Below are 19,769 nucleotides of genomic sequence, written 5' to 3'. Positions count from 1 at the left end.
TGGTACAGTGATATGGTTAATCATAACCATTCAAAGAGGGAGATAAATATTAAACATTACATATGAGGAATCATAACCATACAAAGGTGGAAATAATATAATATTTTCATTTTCTACAATTAATTTTGAAAGCGAACTTCCTTTTTCCCACCCAAAACGACGTAGTTTCAAAGTGACTGTACCAATGCTTACATGCAGTCACATTACAAATCATTTTGCCATATATATATATTATGATTTCTCACATTTAATGTTTTCACCTTTTGTATGGTTGTGATTCCCCACATTAAATGTTTTAACCTATATATCTGAAAATCTTATCATTGCTGCATGTAAAGCGGCTACAAAAATATTGAACCATATATATATATATATATATATATATATATATATATATATATATATATATATATATATACAGGTAAAATTATTTCTGCAGCTGCTTTACGTACAACAACGACAGGTGTATGGTTATGATTCCCCACATTAAATACTTTCATCCTTTTTATGGTTATGATTTCCCGTATTTAATGCTTTCAAGTAATATATAGCAAGTATTTGATTATTGCACGTACAGCAGCTGCAGAAATGTAAATCCCATATATATATATATATATATATATATATATATATATATATATATATATATATGAGTTCGCTTTTTCTGTAGTTACTGCAAATAAGTTATCTGCAGTAAGCCCAATACGACGTCGTTTTGGAGCGGAAATCATAGTATTTTTGTAATTTTAATTTATTTCAGGATTATAATAGTCTTTATATTTATAATTTTTTAAGATTTCAATTCCAAAACGACATCGTTTTGGGAATAAATGCAGATAACTTGTCTGCCATAACTGCACAAATATTTTTCCCTATATATATATATATATGGAAAAAAATATTTCTACAGCCACTTTAGATAAGGTTATCTCTACCCAAAAGCTACGTCGTTTTGATTAATGAAGGGTGTTTATGTAATTTTAGATGAATTAATGAATGATGTTTCAATAAAATGTATATGATAAAAAAATAAACAAAATTACGAAAACACCTTTCATTAATTCACCTAAAATTACAGAAACACCCTTCATTAATCAAAACGACATAGTTTTTTGGGTAGCTATAGATAACCTTATCTTATTTCCAAAAAAAAAAGATAACCTTATCTAAAGTGGTTGTAGAAATATTTTTTCCATATATGTATAGGGGAAGGATCCGTTTACAATTTTTTTTTTTTTTTACAAATTACATTAAGTATGACCGGTCATACTTAGGGGGTGTATTGGATTAAGATTTTAAAAGATTATTTTGAGATAAAAAATCTTATAGATTTTAAAAGACTATTTGGAATTAGAGGGACCTTAAAGACTTTTTCAAAAGACTTTTTATACAATCAAGATTTCATAATATTGGATTTTAAATTATTTTAATAGAATTTATAAGATTTTAAAGGACAATATGGATTTATAAGATTTTAAAAAACCATATGAATTTTTAATAAACATTCAAATTACAGGGTCAATTAAAAAAAACAAAGAAATGCAATGATATTAATAAGAAAATGTAAAACCTAATATAATTTTCTTGATCAATAAAATTCTTGATAAAATTTCGTTTGGAATTTATTTTAATTTTTCTTGTAAACCTTGAGATTTGTATTCTACGTGATGAGAGTTTTATAACCACATATCATATGCATGTTTTCATTGAATATTCTAAGAAAATATCGAATCTGAAATTTTGGGTTTTATTACATGAAAGTTTAGAAATTTTCTCAAATTATTTTCAATCGACATATTGAAAACTTAAATTATTTTGGTGCTTTTGAAAAACAAATTTTTAGTGATCTATTGATAAAAAAATTGTTTGAAATAGTTTCCTATAGCGAAGGAATTTCGTTCATGTATGTATTGTTATAAAATATAGGGTTCATATTATGGAAGTTTCAATCTTTTTTTAAATTGATCTTGTTTCGTTGATGTAAAACAAAAATTGGTTTGAGGTTTTTTGTTCCCCTGTTGTTTTCCCATTGTTTTATGTTGTTTTTAATACAAAAATCATATATTTATGTGCCAAGAAAAATCGCGACCAATAGCTTGAAAAATATTTTTTAAGCTTTCAAAAACTCTCAAAATCACTAAAAAATCTGCAATTTTTGAGATGGATTAAATTAAAATCTTGTTAGGTTGCTGTTTCTAGATTGTTTTGTGATGAAAATCGCTCAAAAATATGTTATTTTTGAACTTTGACGAGGCTCCTATGGCAGAACCTGCTTTTGAGCGGGTCGACCCGCCAAAGGAAGAAGAAGACACTGCAATAGAGAAATCTCAAGAAATCCTAGAGGTTAGGATGAGATTGTGAGAGAGACGTCCTATTTATATTTCTCACTAAAAAGTCTCACGATATCATACCAATAGAAAATCCATTAAAATCGTCAGTTTTTTGAATACTACAAGATTATTTTTTCTTTGTTTAAAATCCTTATTGAATACCAACGAATTTGGACGAACTCTAAAATAATATTTTAAAATCTAATCGAATACCACGTGACTTTTTTTCAATCCTTTAAAATCCTAATTGAATACCAATGAATTTTTTTTCCCCAAAAATAATCCATTAAAATCCTTTGAAATCTCAATCCAATACACCCCTTAGTGTAGTTTGTAAACAAAAAAGTATGACCGGTCGTACTTCAATCAAGAGTGTATGGCCGGTCATACTTAGTGTAATTTGTAAAAAAGTTTGTAAACGGATCATTCCTCTCTCTCTGTATATATATATATATATATATATATATATATATATATATATATATATTGAGAAAAATATTTCTCAAGTAGCTTGAGATATATTTATCTCAGTCCACCCAAAAACGACGTCGTTTTATTTATTTATTTTCTTATATTAATTGATTTACCTTTGAATGGTTATAATTCCCTTTTTCTCTATCATTCTTTTTCGTCATTGATCTATCTTTGTACAATTATGATTTAGTAGCCGGAGATAAAGTTATCTCAAGCAACTTGAGAAACAATAAGCTCATATATTGCTTATCATTTCTCAAGTTGCTTGAGATAACTTTATTTCCAACTATTAAATCATAACCGTACAAAAATGAATCAATGGTGATAAAAGAAGAGAGAGAAAAAAAGAATCATAATTATTCAAAGGTGAATCAATTAATATAATGAAAAAAATAAACAAAAAAATGTCATTTTTTGGTAGATGGAGAAAAATATATCTCAAGGTACTTATATTAATTGATTCAATTATCATATGCATTTTGCTGAAACACCCTTCATTAATCACCTAAAATTACATAAACACCATTCATTAATCAAAACGACATAGTTTTTGGGATAACTGTAGATAATCTTATCTGAAATGGCTGTAGGAATATTTTTTCATATATATATATATATATATATATATATATATATATATATATATATATATATATATATATATATATATATTTTACAACTACTTTAGATAATGTTATCTATAGCTACCTTTTTATAACTATGTACTCCCGAGAGTACATAGTTATAACATTAAAGTTACTTTTTTTCTCTCTTTTATGTCAGCAGACAGGTTCTGAAAAGTGACTGAGGAGAGATAAAAAAAAAGCAACTTTAATGTGATAACTATGTACTCCCGGAGTATATAGTTATAAGGGTAGCTGTAAATAACCTTATCTAAAGTGGCTGTAAAAATATTTATCCTATATATATATATATATATATATATATATATATATATATATATATATATATATAGGGATAGGATATTCTTACTACCAAATAATATTACTACTAATGTTACTACCACATCTTAACTGTTGATTTCCGTCAATCAACGGTTATCATTTATTGCGAATTAATTAATTAATGAGTTTGATTTGAAAAATGATAACCGTTGATTGACGGAAATCAACGGTTAAGATGTGGTAGTAACATTATTTGGTTGTCACAATATCCTATCTCATATATATATATATATATATATATATATATATATGAGGGAGGATATTCTTACTACCAAAATTTTCTACTGCTAACTTACTACCTATCTAATCACCATTGGATCTCTCTCTTAGATTCAATGGTGATTAGATAGGTAGTAAGTTAGCAGTAGAAAATTTTGGTAGTAAGAATATCTCTCCTATATATATATATATATATATATATATATATATATATATATATATATATATATACTCTAACGGTGTCATGCCAACACCAATCTTTATTTGAAGTGTTATTTCCGAAGCGAATGCATATCTATTATTTATCCAACGGTGTCATGCCAACACCAATCTTTATTTGAAGTTTTATTTCCGAAGCGAATGCATATCTATTATTTATTACTTTCTTTTATTTGAAATGTCACGGAAAAAGATGTGTACTATTGTCTTGATAGATAAGGTTCGAACCTTTGCTTTTCTATATATATATATATATATTGATAGACATAGTTTAGGAAGAGCATGATTGAACCGAACGAAGAAAATTATAAACCTAGTCAAAACCAATGTTTTCAATTAATAAAAAATTTATTAATTGAAAATTGATAATTGGGACCAGGAGAAGAGATAGCAACGATAGTTAAATAATAACAATTTTTTTTATATATTAACACTACTTATTTCTTTGAGGTGAGTCTACTGTATTTTCATAAATTTCAATTCTTTGAGTCGATTATGAGATTAATCCTGATTTAAAATTTAATCACAGTTAACTTTTTTTTATCCCTTACAATCAATATTGTTTTAATCTGATTGTTTAATTAAAATAATAATAACAGTTTAATAATGCATTAGAATCCATTAATGAGGGTTAGAAGAAGATGAATTTTTTTATAGGAATGCCAGAAATGAGAGAAGATAAATTAATTAAAAAAATTTAATTAATTATAAAAAACTAAATACATTAAGGCATTTTGTTGACAAAGAATCGAAATCACGCTATGGCTTGCGTAATGAAAAGCTTGACTATGTCATATGTGACATGCAATGTATCTCTAACGACCAAAATTTATTTAATAAAAATATGTGAGTCGACATCACGTATTTAATTTGAAAAAAATTAATTTTTTTTTTCATAAACTTGTCTTTAAAAATTTAAATTGAGGATCGGAAGTTTGATTACGCGTAAGGAATGACGGAAACTTAATCCCAATACTTCCCTTATACATCCATTTAAAAAATAATTATCTTTAATCAATTGTGCAAATTATTAATAATTTTTAAAAACATTTGCTTAAACCAAATAAAATAAGATGAATAATAAAATTATTTACTAAAAGAAAACTAAATTAAAAAAATTTTATTTTGAACATTACGAAAATATTTTGCTCCGATATATTCCTTGGTGTAACGAGGAACTCAAACTAAATCATTCTATATAAAACGTGTGTGTTAATTAATTTTAATTTAAATATTTTTAAAGAATTTTGTTTTTTGGGAATTCATTAAATTTGGGAATTTCGGATCACCATGCTGTCGCAGCCACTGTGCCTTAGTTTCTCTGGTTTATGCATCTGCGAGCCATTGTTAACCCAAGTGACTTACAATACGAGTCGGAGTTGGGGAGACTAGAAAGGACCAATAGGAAGCGCACTTCGGAAAGGAAAGTACAAGAAACATCTAGTTCTAGTCTTACTGAAGAGCCAGTCATGGTAGAGAATAATCAAAATCCACTAAATCCGCCGGATGAGATGATGGGGGAAATACTTGAATCACAATTTCTTGTATCCTGTTGTGAGTATTGAGCGGCCTCAGATTCAAGCCAACAATTTCAAGATCAAAGCTTCCTTCTTATATTTCGAGATCAAAGCTTCCTTCTTAAATATAATTCAGCGCAATCGCACATTTCTTGTAGTTGTGTCATCTGATTAAAGCTAATGGGGTAGCTCCTTAGGCAATCTGCCTGATGCTTTTTTCGTTCTCTTTAAAGGGAAGAGCAAGTAGTTGGTTGGAATTACAACCCCAAAATAGTATTGCTACTTGGAAGAATTGGTCACAAAATTTCAAAAGAAATTCTTCCTGTTATCTAGATTCTCCGAGCTTAAAGATCAGATTGACAACTTCCAACAGCTCGAAGGAGAATCTCTATGCATTATTTGGGGAAGATTTAAACAGCTCATGAGAATGTGCCCACAATACGTGCTTTCTAACGGTGAAAATGTTCGCATTTTCTATAAAAGAATTTTGGCCAACTATAGGATATTGCTCAACGCTGCAGCTGGAGAAAGTTTATCAGAAATCACAACCACCAGAGCTGTGGAATTAATTGAGAAGATGTCAGCTGAGGACACTGAGGTTGTACCAGCACAACCCAGGAGGGGAACATGTATCTGGAAGGATACGATGCCATGTTAGCCAAGCAAGAGAAGATGGATCAGAGACTAGAGAATATTACAAAGCTTATTTCTCAGACGCCAATATTGCGGTTAACTCTCAGTTTCCTGTAGTTTACAACACTTGTGGTGGACCTCACAGTGCCACAATTGTGAGGCCACGATTTCTATAAACCCAGCTCAAGTGAATTCTCTTTGGTATGACCAACATATGGAGAACAATCCTTACAGCAACACTTATAATCCTGGCTGGAGAAACCATCCCGCGCTTTCATATAATCAAGGGGCACCACAACAAGCTAATCTGGGAATTCAACAAGCACAACCCAGTAAGCCAGCAGCTTGGGAAATTGCTTTTGAAAAGATGACTCAATCCCAAGCAAGTTTCATACACGAGACCAGAGCATCTTTCAAGTAAGAATCTAGAGAATCAAATTTGTCAGCTTGCTAGACAGATAGCTGAAAGGGCTCCAAGAACTTTACCTAGCGATACAGTTGTTAATCCCAGAGAGCACTACAACGCCATCACTACAAGAAGTAGGATTGTAATACAGCCTGCAGAGAAGCCTGTAGCTGTACCAAGTAATGATAAAAAATCCGAGGAGGGGAATCTTGCTTAAGAAAAAGAGAAAGAACTTGTTGATGAGGATGTCATCATTATTGGTGGACCATTAAATTAGAAAGTTGACACCTCACGAAGGAGAGGAAAGAAATCTTCTTTAGAGGAAAGGATGAAATCACTTGGAGACAATCCTTATGTTAAGGCTCTTTATCCTCAGAGGTTAAAGCAGTCGGCACAAAAGCAGCAATATTCCAAATTCTCAGAAATGTTCAAGAAGCTGCAAATTAATATCCCTTTTGCGGAAGCTTTAGAGAAAATGCCATCGTACGCTAAGTTTCTGAAAGAGATCCTGACCAAGAAGTGGAAGATCACAACAGAAGGATCAACTATCTTAACAGAGCAGCGCAGTGTAATCGTGCAGGATAATTTGCCTCCGAAATTAAAGGATCCGGGGAGTTTCAGTATCCCTTGCACGATTGGCCCGAGGACAGTGGATAGAGTCTTATGTGATCTTGGCGCCAACATAAATGTCATGCCATTTTCTATAATGAAGAAACTGTGAATCACAGAGGTAAAGCTGACCAGGATGATACTGCAACTAGCAGACCGCTCCACCACACAAGCTTATGGAGTCATAGAGGGCATACTAGTTAAGGTAGACAAATTCATTATTCTTATGGACTTTGTTATCTTGGACATAGAGGGGGATGCTATTGTTCCCATGATCTTTGGGAGACCCTTCTTAGCGACCTTCAGAGCGTTAATTGATGTGCCTAAAGGTGAGTTAATCCTAAGGGTGTAAGGAAAGACAATTATTTTGAAAGTTTTTGAAAAAGAAACTCTACCTTTTATAACTCAGCTAAAGAAGATTTTCTTCATTGAAAAGGAAAAGGCTGAGGAAGATGACAAGAAAGATCATGAGCCAGTTGAAAACTACAAACCAAAGGTAAAGATAGAAGAGCCTAATAAGAGCAAAGAAAATCATGTAAAAACTAAATTCAGAGTTCTTGAGGCCATTTCTTCTCGCCCATATGCACGAGAGTACTACTATGGTAATTGCAAAGGGAAGTTGTCATCACTGAGCTCCAGTTATCAACCACCATGACAATATAGTTGCAACATCAAGCTAAAGACGTTAAACAAGCGCTCATTGGGAAGCAGCCCAACAATTTTCTTGCTTTCTTTATGTTTATGTTTATGTTTATTTCTTATTTTTTTCATTTTCTAATCTCTATGGTGATGTATATTTGATGATTTCCTCATGCTACTGCTTGTTTTTATTATTATTACGTGCTCTTTGTTTTTTATGTGCAATTATTGCTAAGGACAACAAAATTCTAAATCTAGGAATGAGGAACACCACCATACAGTAGTAGTCATGACCCTGTCGCACGTTAGATGCAAAAAAGTTTCAGGGAAATTTTCCTTATACTTCTACTATTATTTTCTTTTAATTTTCCTCTTTATTTTGATTTATTTACAGTTGAAAATTTAGAATTATATCAATGAAAATTAATAGGGAATTAGTTAGTGAATTTGATTTATAGTGTGATGACTTATACTATTTTATTTTGTGAATAAGCATTGATTGAGTAAGTATAAGAGTTAGCAGAAATATTAAAATTACAGTATGAGTGATTGAGAGAAAGTATAGTTGACTGAATTACACACTCATAGTCGTGAGGTTTCAAGCCTAAACAAAAAATTCTTTTCGGAGTGCTCTTCACTGTTGAAAATGCTCTAGAACTTGTTCTGTTTCTCTTTGAGATGGTTGATTGCATGCACATTTGATATGATTGAGGCATTTTATTTCTTGTTTTAGCTACTTAGCCAGATAGTCACCCATTTTGATATCCTTTGTTTAGCCCTTTAAGCGTAAGCCTGTTTATTTCTGAATAACCTATATCTTAATTAGCCACTCCACATACACATCTACCTGAGATAAGATTAGATTTCAGAATTTTTATAGTAGAGTGTGTGTATGAGCATGATGTCCTATGATGCTTAGTGGTGAAAAAGGAGATCATGTGAGTTGGGCAAAAACAAAGGTTGGAAATGGTGAAAAATAAAAATATTTATTTAGTGTTTTGCCTTTTAAATTCTATGCAAATAAAATAGTTGAAAAAATTATAGGAAAAAAATTGGGGTTGAAAAAGAAAAATACATAAAAATAAAAGTATGCTGCAAAGGAAGGAAAAAGAGGGAGAAAATGATTATTTGTTTAAATTGCTTACACTTATATCATGATTCTTCTATGTTCTAATTCATTTTCCCTTGATTATCCTACCTTTAGCCAGACCCCATTACAACACAAATAAAGACATCTTGATCTTTTGTGCATGTTATTTAACTGTGGTGAGTGAGAATATGATCAAGCTTGTGGTAGTATTAATTCAGTGAAGGTTTGAGTGAAACACTTACCCCTTAGACATTTGAGTGATGAGTGAAATATATAATTCCAGTGAGGGATGTGTTTAAATTCAATTACTATGTTTGATAGATCTCCTGCTGTGATTTTATGACCTATCAGATTTCTGAAACTACTTGATTAGCTGCTTGTTCTTAGGGTCGTATCATTTTTGTAAGTCTGATCCTTGATAGATTGTTTATTGTCTCGTTCTTCTATTCATGATTCATTGAGCATGATTTTTATACTTTTGCATTTGTCCCATGTTATTAAATTAATCCATTCTGATGACAGCAATGAGTAAATCTGGAATGATTTGATGAGTGTCACATACATTGTGTTTTTAGGATTAGAGATATATTAAATAAAGATAAATATGATCAAGAACATAGTAATAATTAATAAATGCAAAAGATCATAGAGTTTTAATACTTGGATGTGATTCTCACTTCTTTTTATGTTAATTTCAGGTTTAAAATGATGAACTATAATTGCGAAGATCATTGAAGTTAGAAGAGATGAAATCCAAGCCAAGAACCAAGAATTCAAGAAAAGCTTATGCTTGTTGGCTTGCTCGCTTGAGTGAGCAAAGCCAGCGAGGAAGTTGTTTTTACTCGCGTTCCCTCGCTCTCATGCTCGCTTCAGCGAGCAATGTAAGCAAGCCCGTCAAATTTTCTCTCTGAGCAGCTCACTTCAGCGAGCCTTGTTCAAATTAAAAGCCCTGTTTTATTTCTTTAAAAGAGACTCACTTAGGGATTTGAGGGGGCATTCATGTGGCCAGACACATAAAGAGGAAGCAAAGGAGAGCTCTTAGAAAAGAGAAGGAAGAAGAATAACTTAAAGCTTCACCGTGGATAATCTTTAACTATCAAATAACTTAAATACGCATATTGGAACATAGCTACACAAAATGACTATGATCAAACTCTTAGTTCCATTCAACAACATTAAATACCAAAAGAGAGTGATCATAGGCTAAGTCCACCAAAATAATCATGATATATCAAATAGGCTACAGAAGCAAATCCTACACATGTTCAACTAACATATACAATAGGATATCCCAAATGCATCAAAGTAAAGCATCAACATGAAATCTATTGGGGCCTCCTGCCCAAAGATGCTCCTGCACCATCAGTACCTGAAAGGGGTCCCTAAAACATGGGGTGAGATAAACATCTCAATAAACTAGGGGTCCTTGGAGGACTTCTCCATCCCAAAGTTCACTTCAGGCAACAACAAATAAACAACATAATCATGAAATATGTATGCATGCATGCTAAGTGTGCAAATAGATGTATAATATCCCTACTAGTGCCTCGCACCGTCTTCAGAATACAAACGACAATGTCCTAACAATCCCTCATGGTAAACATACCTTAAACATGACGCTCTAGACAAATAATCCTAAGGTCAAAGAACAATGTATGAATTACGTAACTGTGCAACATACCATAGGAATTATGCAACCGTGCAACCTACCCATGTAAGAATCCTTCTTACACCACATAACAAACACTATACATCATGCATTATATTCAATCCATTGTATCAACAACATAAACCAAAACCCACCACCAGGCTAGGTGAAACAATAAAGGGATAAATCTCAAGATCCAAAATCTTACCTCAATCGCTTCCTACCAATTAGTTTCTTAGTATCAAAGAAACCACAATTCACAAGCTTGATCCAACCAACAACAATCAATAATTGCCAAAATATATATTTAAACAACAAGGTAAATATGCATTCAATATTACAACATTATTAATTGCAACCATGTGAATATCAACACATATTCATCATTGCAAGGAAGTTCATACACAACCCATATGGTCATGAACTTACCTTCACTTGAACTAACTTAAGTGAAAAAATCAAGCTACATTGGCTCCTCCAATGCTCGATCAACCACTTGTCCATTTGTTCCCAACCTAGAAACACACATTGCCACCATCAATGCAAGCCAATCATCCTACATTGCCCAAAATGCAAGAATTCAAGCCTAGGTCACATGGGATTTTTCTCAAAATTATGAAGGTGACTCAAATGATTTTCTAAACACATTTTCACCGTTTAAATATCATTCATAGCATATTTCACAACATACACTAAGCTTCAATAATACTCCAACATAGCCAATCTACCTATATTTAGTATCATTTATATTACATGGGAAAAATTTAGAGTGTTGCGGGCCTTTGGTGGTCATCCCATTAATGGAGTGACACCTAGACACAAAAAAAAAATCTCCCTCCTGAAACTCTTCTTTTGTTCTATCTCTTCCTTCCCACCAAATTTTTTCGGGCACCGGGAGCAAACAAATTATGCTTTATTATGTACCATGTGTGGGACAATAAACTTATAACAATATAAAAATAAAAAAATTTATAATTGAGAGGGTAATTTGCACTTATGTAAAATAATCCCACCTCTTAATTTATAATTTACTTTCAACGGTTTAATGCAAATTAAATGTAGGTTCATGATTATTTATTCCTTCTATACTTGCGGCAGTAATCTAATTTTGTTTAATCACATTGCTTAAGAGGTTTTTGATAGGACATTTACCAGTATTCTTATGTCAACAATAGTGATGTTGTCATATGGATAAAATAAACGTTGCGTGTGAGGTTGAATTCTGGCTCAATTTCTACGAAAAAAGAGAATTAATTTCCCCTCTTCATTTCAGTTAATGGACCAAAGCTATATTTAAACATAGGATCGAATTGTCTCGTGCTACCTGAACCAAGTTTGTAAACAGCTAGAATATATTATTATTATTATTATATTATTTTAAGCTAGCAAACTCGTGCATGTGGATTCCAATTGATATTTTTTGTTAAGATGATTTTTTTTTTTTTTTGATAACATGTGTGAACACTCAATTTTGTCCCTATTATTATTAAAAAATAAAAAATAATCAAAATACAACGAAAATTAAAAAAATTAAAAGAAAGAAAAAGAGTGGATAGATTCCAATTTTAACATAGCCCAAAATATTTATAAAAAAAAAAAACAAGAAGAAGAAAGAAAAATCAAATCCATTAATCCATATTCATGGTTCAACCAACAACACAAAGACCAATAACTCATGTTCTCCAATGTAGCTATGAAATAGAGACAACTTATCAAACGATAATATAGTTCAGTTGACGTATAACATAATAACTCAATTCACGCATAAGAGTTAAGCACGTGGAGTGTTTGATCCTCCCAATATCATTTTTGGAAGATATTTAAAATTTTACCTGAAGCCACTCCAAACTCTAAATAAGCAACCACACAAACTCCGGATAAGAAACCGATAACAAGGATAATCTAAAATAAAATAAAGAGTAAACATTCTTTTTGATCCCTGGCAATATCTACGAAATCCTTTTTAGTCCCTGACAATAAAAAAGAACCAAATTGGTCCCTAACAGTATGCAAAAAGGGCCACGTTAGTGACGGAGGAGTTGACATAAGGACTAATGTGGCCCTTTTTTCATAATTTTAGGGACCAATTTGGTCCTTTTTTATTGTCAGAGACTAAAAAGGATTTCGTAGATATTGCCAGGGACCAAAAAGAGTGTTTACTCTAAAATAAAATATGGAGACAATTTACACAAACATGCAACCCGGCGCATGGCTAGAAGGTAGGGTCTCTCGTCACAACGATTGCATTTTCGGTATACCCGATATACCTACAACTTCCATTCAAAAATTGATACTTGGATTAAAAAATAATTCTTGTTTTTTTATAAAGAACCAATTCAACCCAAAACCCTTGGGGTGTTTGTTTCAAGTTTTTGGAGAGGATTACCGGTAATCCTTCTTTGGTAAATGTAATTACCACGTTTGGTAGAAGAAATAAATTACGATTCCCGGATATCCAAGGATTACCGGTAATTTGATTTATAAAGAAAAGTCACTATTCAGATTACCAAAAATAATATGGTAATTCGGAATACCAATTAGAATACCAAGTAAAGGGAAAACACAACAATAAATTTTGAGACAAAAATACCCCAATACACATAAAAATCTAGAACCAATCTATCAATTACAAAAGTAAAAATAGTTTGAGGTTATTTTTGTAAAATAACCTCATATTCCAAGTCATATTTCGTTCTAAACCAAATATGGAATCAGTAAATTTTACCCAATATTCCCGGTAATATTTTGGCGAACCAAACACCTCTTTCGTAAGATTCCAAGTAAACTCAATTTCTACTGTATTCCCATTAATCATGATTCCCGGTCACCAAAAAATTTCTCTCGTACCAAACACACCCTTTTAAGGTGTTGATGAGGATAATTTAATGGATTATATTATTCTCTAACATACCTTCTCATACAAGAGCCAATGGATATTGAACAAGTCTAATTTTTGATTTACGTGCTTATTTTAATATTTTAATTCCATTAGAAAGTGGAGTGGTAAAGATGAAACTTGTGACCTTATGATATTGGTGACTGGTGAGAGACTTTTTAATGATTTATATTATTCTCTAATATTTTTCTATACACATGTAATAGAAAATATGCTCCATTTTGAAATATTTCGCATCACAACATCTCACACAAGCCAAAAATGGAATATGGTACAACTTGGGAAGAAGCGAGAAGCCAAAGCAGGCATGAAAATGGAAATCCCTACAAAAAAAATTGGAAGCTTGAGTGATCTTTCTCTTCAAAAAAGTTTGTATTGGTGAGATTCTTGTTGAGATATATAAAGTCATTAATGTAGCCTCAACCAACAGTTTAAGCTTTTGGGTTGAATTGGTTCTTTACATGGTATCAGAGCCTCGTGTCCCGGGTTCGATCCTCACTGCCCCCACTTTCTTTCGAGTGGAATTTATTTGTTCGCACAGGTAGGTGGGCCTGTGCATTGTCCACCTTTCAAGTCCAGTGGGCTCTCGTGTGAAGGGGCGTGTTGAGATATATAAAGTCATTAATGTAGCCTCTACCAACAGTTTAAGCTTTTGGGTTGAATTGGTTCTTTACCATTCTTTTGTTTGGGAGGTACTCTGAGAAGGGCAAAAAGAAAGAAAACAGGCAGGGGAGCAAGAGCACTGGTCACCATTGCTTTTGAGAAACTCATTTTTGGTAATTTTGGCTTCTGTTTTTTATATAATTTCCCACTGTTATTTAACAATTGATGAGTCATACTTGGGATGTATGATGTTCGGTTTACAAATTTCATGTACTTAACAACTCACACTTGTGTTTTGAGGATGCTTGCTTGAAGGATTGTTATCTGTTTAAATTTTGCTGTTGACGTTGAGAATGTTTGTTCTGATATAGTTTGATTGGTGCACCAAGTGGAAGATGCATACTTTAGGGATTATTATGTGTTTTAATGTTGATCGCATATATCATGTTTGATATAATGTCTGAGCCAATGATGAATCCTTGTGATTTGATATCCCTTACCTTGCTGTAAATGCATTTGGACAACCTTGGATACCTTATTCATTGTTTACTTTAGTTGTCTGATTGTCTAATATGAATAACTGCACATCTTACGGAACACATTGTTGATCTTGTTTGATATTGAACGCTTACAATTTACAAATATACCAGGCAATTAATTTCTTGCTGCGATCTTGGTTTTAGCCTTTTTACCAATACCGTTGGTTTTATTAACTAAGTTGGATTAAAATGGGATGAGTATTATGAGTTGCTATTGTAACAAGGGATGTGTTGGAGGGGGGAATTCTCCTGTCAAGCTAAAAAATAAAAATTTTAAATTTTAGTTTCTCCTTGTAAATAATCATCCTAATCATTTAATTTTATTTTTGGAGTAAGCAAATAATTTTAAAGTTTAATAATAATTTGCATGATTAACTAAGGTAATCAGGGAGGCAGTAAGATTAAGTTTTCACTTTTCCTTATAGACTCTCGAAACCAGATCTCAAATCTAAAAGACCATTTTAAAAATAAAGATTTTCCATGTTTTCTTAATTAGAATAAAATTGTTGACCTTCATTATTTAAATCTTTTGAATATTTGGTTTTCGTTCGTTCGCAATTTCGGTTGCAACAACATCACACCAAAATGTGTAAAAGAAGTAAGTTGTCTGATAATGTTGAGAAACTAAAACCACATCCATCAATTCAAGTAGAATCAAGTTAGTTGTTGCTACTTCCATGTGGTTGATAATCTTGAGAAATTAAAACAACTAATTGTACCGGCTTAAGATCTTAATTTTAACTGGGAACGTCCCTTACATAATTCTTATATTTTTTCTTAATAACAATAGTACGCGTGTATAATACCAAAACTAAGAATATAAATCTTACGGAAAATGTTATTAGTATACACATACTAATTAGACATGTCAAATTATATACTAATAAATCAACGTATCGTATAGGATACCCAAAAAAAATAAAAATCAAAAATCAACCTATCATTATAGCCAAAGCCAGTACTGTTTTTCTTACCATGCACACCATTAACTCATTGTTCATAAAGAAAACAACAAAATATAGAAAGATTGAAAGAACAAAATAACAATCAAAAGCTGATCCAATAATTATCACTTTCCTGAGCAGTTTAGAAGGATTTCTAATTATTGTTGTACATAGGAATACCCGTTTTATTAAACATGTTCATGTTTTAGATAATTGTTGGTAGTGACTTTCCTTCCAGAAATGCCTTAAATAGCACTAGTGATCTCTCTGGTTGTGTATAGGGTGGTAAATGAGATGCACCTCTTATAGTTGCATATGATAATATGTCTCCATATACCTGCGTCCATCCTGCTACCTGAAATTTACCAAATAAATGGAGTGAAATGACAGTGCATACATGTATCAATCTTTTCAGGATCTATTGAATTACAAGAATTAACCTGTTTTCTCTCAAACCAGGCTCTATAGGCCACTGTTGTATTCAGTCCAAGTTCTTTGCCTAATCCGTTTATTAGTGATCGCGATCCCAGTAATGGGATGACTGAATCTTGATCTCCACTGCACAGAGAGAAATAATTTTGTTTGCTTTAAAAATGTTATGCCTTGAAGAATCATGCTAGGTAGGTAATAAATGGAGTTAGCTAAATATCACTGATTGAATAAATGCACTAACCTGAATACTAGAATCCGGATGCCAGACTTAACAAGTGACCCTAGAATAGGAATTGTTGGTATCTCAAAATTCTCATAGTCATAATGGACAACTCTGTAACACAAGGTAGATAATGTTGGCAAGAGATATAATTCCAAAAAAAAAGGTGACAAAGTATGGAAACATAGGGAAAGAAAAAACTGACTTGCTAAAGAATGCTAAACTGGGAAACTTGTTTGAAGATAAGGTAAAAGTAAGGACCCTAAACTAAGGTAAAAATACATATATCGAAAATCTTTTGTTAGAATTAACTGTCTTATGTTGCTAAATGCTTAAGTGAAATATTTACCATATTTGGGAAAATAGGAAGAAAGCACATCTAACGAAAATGTTTTGACAAAACCAATGAGATCAAACAGTTACTATTAGTTTGGGTGAATCCTGCACTTTACTTTTCCTTTTCTTTGTAGATTTAAATATCTGCATTCATAAAAAGCACTCTAGGATATGTCATCTTTGAAGCAATAAAAGTTACCCGCTGCAAGCTGACCATTTGGTGACTCCAACAAGCTTAGCATGGAGAGCTTTCTGCACTTCTTTTCTGTTTAAGTATGTCATTGTTTTATCTTGCGCACAAACATCTATCTTCTCTGTCCCTTGCTGCACCATAGACAAAGAAAATATGAAATGAATAATAACTGGGGAATAAAAAAAATAAAAGAATTAAGATGGCTATGCAAAATCTGTATTTAGATAGCTCACCAGATTATTCAGTACATAAGCCTGTTGATCGACTGATGACAAACAGACATCAAGAGTGACATCATATGTATCTGTATATTTGTTAACCTCAGTAAAAACAAGCTTATTTACTCTTGCACAAACTCCACTAAGATTCCTATTTTGAATTTGCGTAATCCTATATATTGTGGAATAGTTGCATGCTCTAGTGAAGACTTCGTAAGTTTCATCTGCTATGAGTCCGTGGGACCAAAGGAACTCAGCTTTGGAGTTGAAATCAGTATTGAATTCCAGAAGTGGATTCCCCATCTGCAAATATCAACACAACAACCATTTATACTTTTCAGATAAACCAAATGGTTTCTTATGTTCAAATTATTCCCCTCTGTACTCACTGCTATCCCCTTGAGATTGAATTTGGTCTTGGTTTCCACAATAAGTTGTGCAAGTTGTGGAACATAATGACCTGCAAACAAGTGTGCGTTACCCTTAATATGCAGTTTCAAAGTGAATATATTCGTTATTTATTTATCTCAATTGTTCTACCTGCATAGCTCGACCCTGAAATGAAAAAGTCGTTGTTGGAGTACTGTGGAAATTCAGTGAACCAGCGCTGTAGGAAAACAAGATTATCCCTAGCTGAACAATAACGAGAGGGTCATCAGCTTGTTGAGAAATGTCTAATAAAAGACAAGAAGTTGATAAAATCTTAAGCTTCTATTAAACTGTGATTCTTCTGTTACTATATAAAGTGCTATTGTGCAGAAGATGAAGTGAAAGAACCTGTAATTTCATCAGTCACTAAGTCATAGAAAGATGTATTGGAAGAGTAGGAGAATCCAACACCTGCTGGTGATTCCAAGTATAGCATATTTGCCTCTGTGACATGGATGAAATCAGAAAGCAATTTTAGATAAAAAAATATATATATGTCAATTACAGTTTCCTAATTAAGAGATGTTTAAAACTTTTAGTTACATATATCTATAGAGTTGTAATTTATCCAAAAAAAACTAAAAATTATGTTGGTTTATGAATATCACCTTTGTTCCAGCTGTAATCATTTTTCACCAGAAGATTGTCACCCGGTTTGAAAGGGCCATGCTCAACAAAAGCTCCAATTAGAGACGAACAACCAGGCCCTTCAAAACTCAAAACCAAGAAAGCATCTCAATTGCTTCATTCAGTCTAAATAGGTGATGTCAGAGTCCAAAATAAATAAATAAACAAAATCACGTGTGTGTGTGTGTGTGTGTATATATGATACATAACAAGACGTATACCTCCTTCCAACCAAAGGACTAGTGGCTTGGAAGCAGGGTCATCTTCTGCTTCAACAAAGTAGTAAAACAATGCTCTCTGCTGCTGCTCATCCACGGTTATGTAACCAGAATATTGCTCAAATTTGACCGGTGGCTGCCCTGGCAAAGTGCTTATCTTATCAGCTTCTGGAACTGAACTCACACCTACAAGTGTTAGTGCAACAACAATAATTATTGTTGCAATCATAGTAAATGTATTAGGGAGCATGTAAGATGTGAGAAGTTTTTGGTTTAATTGGGGATGAAGGTTGAATGCAAAGGATTATTATATTAAAGGCATAAATGATTGTCCTATTACTAATATAAAACTATGTGTTAGGTGGAATTCTATAGTCCACGCTTGGAACAAATGGTGATGTTGACAGTTGCGTTTAAATTTTAACTTGCATTAGAAATTCCGGACTTTATAAGTTGCCACTGGCTTTTTGTTGTTTTTTCTTATCACGTGTGTGACCCCACCCAGGCACCCACTTAATATTTGACGACCATAAATTGAAACACATTACAATGTAAAACAATCTAATTTAAACAAGTTTGATGTTTGTGACGATGCAGGAAAAAAAAATATCTCATACATACATAAAGTGTATAGGATCCATATGGGCTATGTAAAGAGAAGAAAAAAAAATATGGATCTCACACACTTTTATGCATGTGTAGAAAATAAAATTATTTACTATAACATGAGAGACAATAAACCCTTTAAATATAGAGATTTATTAATCTCTTTTAATAGAAGACAACTTACATCATGTCATAGAAACAAATTATGTGATCCCATCATTTTTTAAAAATAAAAATAAAATAGCACAATTTTCTATGTCTCACTGGCCTAAGATAATTGTCTCCTACAAAAGGAGACAATTTAAACCCTTAAATAAATTCAAAAAAGATAAAACATGTCGTTCAATAATTCATTTCATTTTTATTTTTTTTTGTCTTCATCCAATATCACCACATACATAGTTTTAGGGTATGTTTGGTGTACTGGACAAGATAAAGTTTGATAGTATATGATCTGATAATATAAAGCCTAATTAAATTTTAATATTATCCAGCGTTTGGGATGATATTGTATAAAATAATATATTGTATAAGATAATATTATTCAGTATTTGATAATATACTATATAATACTAGAAAGGATAAAAATAAATATTCTTAACAAAAAAATTCTTTGATAAAGAATTTATACAATTCTTTCAAATATATCATATGAAGAAGAGCAAGAAGAACATGATTCATGAACATGATCAACACAATGTTTGGTAAAGAAAGGGAGAAGAAGAAGAAAAGAGGAAAAATTGTTACAATGGGGAAGAG

General features: G+C 32.0%; 1 protein-coding gene across 1 annotated transcript; it reads right to left on the bottom strand.

The window, feature by feature from the left end:
* Nucleotides 1–15,739: 15,739 nt before the first annotated feature.
* Nucleotides 15,740–18,681, bottom strand: LOC133303042 (serine carboxypeptidase-like 45). Its single transcript, XM_061502882.1, has 10 exons — nt 18,408–18,681; nt 18,168–18,266; nt 17,908–18,003; nt 17,671–17,763; nt 17,520–17,590; nt 17,146–17,433; nt 16,919–17,043; nt 16,405–16,497; nt 16,172–16,289; nt 15,740–16,086 (listed from the first exon to the last, which is right to left on the bottom strand). Exons 1-10 carry the CDS (start codon nt 18,652–18,654, stop codon nt 15,937–15,939), a joined length of 1,380 nt encoding a protein of 459 aa, XP_061358866.1. The 5' UTR covers nt 18,655–18,681; the 3' UTR covers nt 15,740–15,936.
* Between the last annotated feature and the right edge of the window lie 1,088 nt (nt 18,682–19,769).

The sequence above is a fragment of the Gastrolobium bilobum genome, unplaced genomic scaffold, assembly GCF_033153095.1.
Source record: "Gastrolobium bilobum isolate Gb01-03AN ecotype WA unplaced genomic scaffold, APGP_CSIRO_Gbil_v1 utg3880, whole genome shotgun sequence".
NCBI classification, from domain to species: domain Eukaryota; kingdom Viridiplantae; phylum Streptophyta; class Magnoliopsida; order Fabales; family Fabaceae; genus Gastrolobium; species Gastrolobium bilobum.
This window is presented reverse-complemented; position numbering and strand designations above follow the sequence as displayed.

Excerpts from the sequence above, each read along its gene's own strand:
- LOC133303042 (XM_061502882.1), bottom strand. The coding sequence starts at position 18,654 with ATGCTCCCTAATACATTTACTATGATTGCAACAATAATTATTGTTGTT. Across the intron at positions 17,591-17,670 it reads TTCAGGGTCGAGCTATGCAG|GTCATTATGTTCCACAACTT; the intron begins GTAGAACAATTG and ends ACTTGTTTGCAG. Across the intron at positions 17,044-17,145 it reads CTTATGTACTGAATAATCTG|CAAGGGACAGAGAAGATAGA; the intron begins GTGAGCTATCTA and ends TCTATGGTGCAG.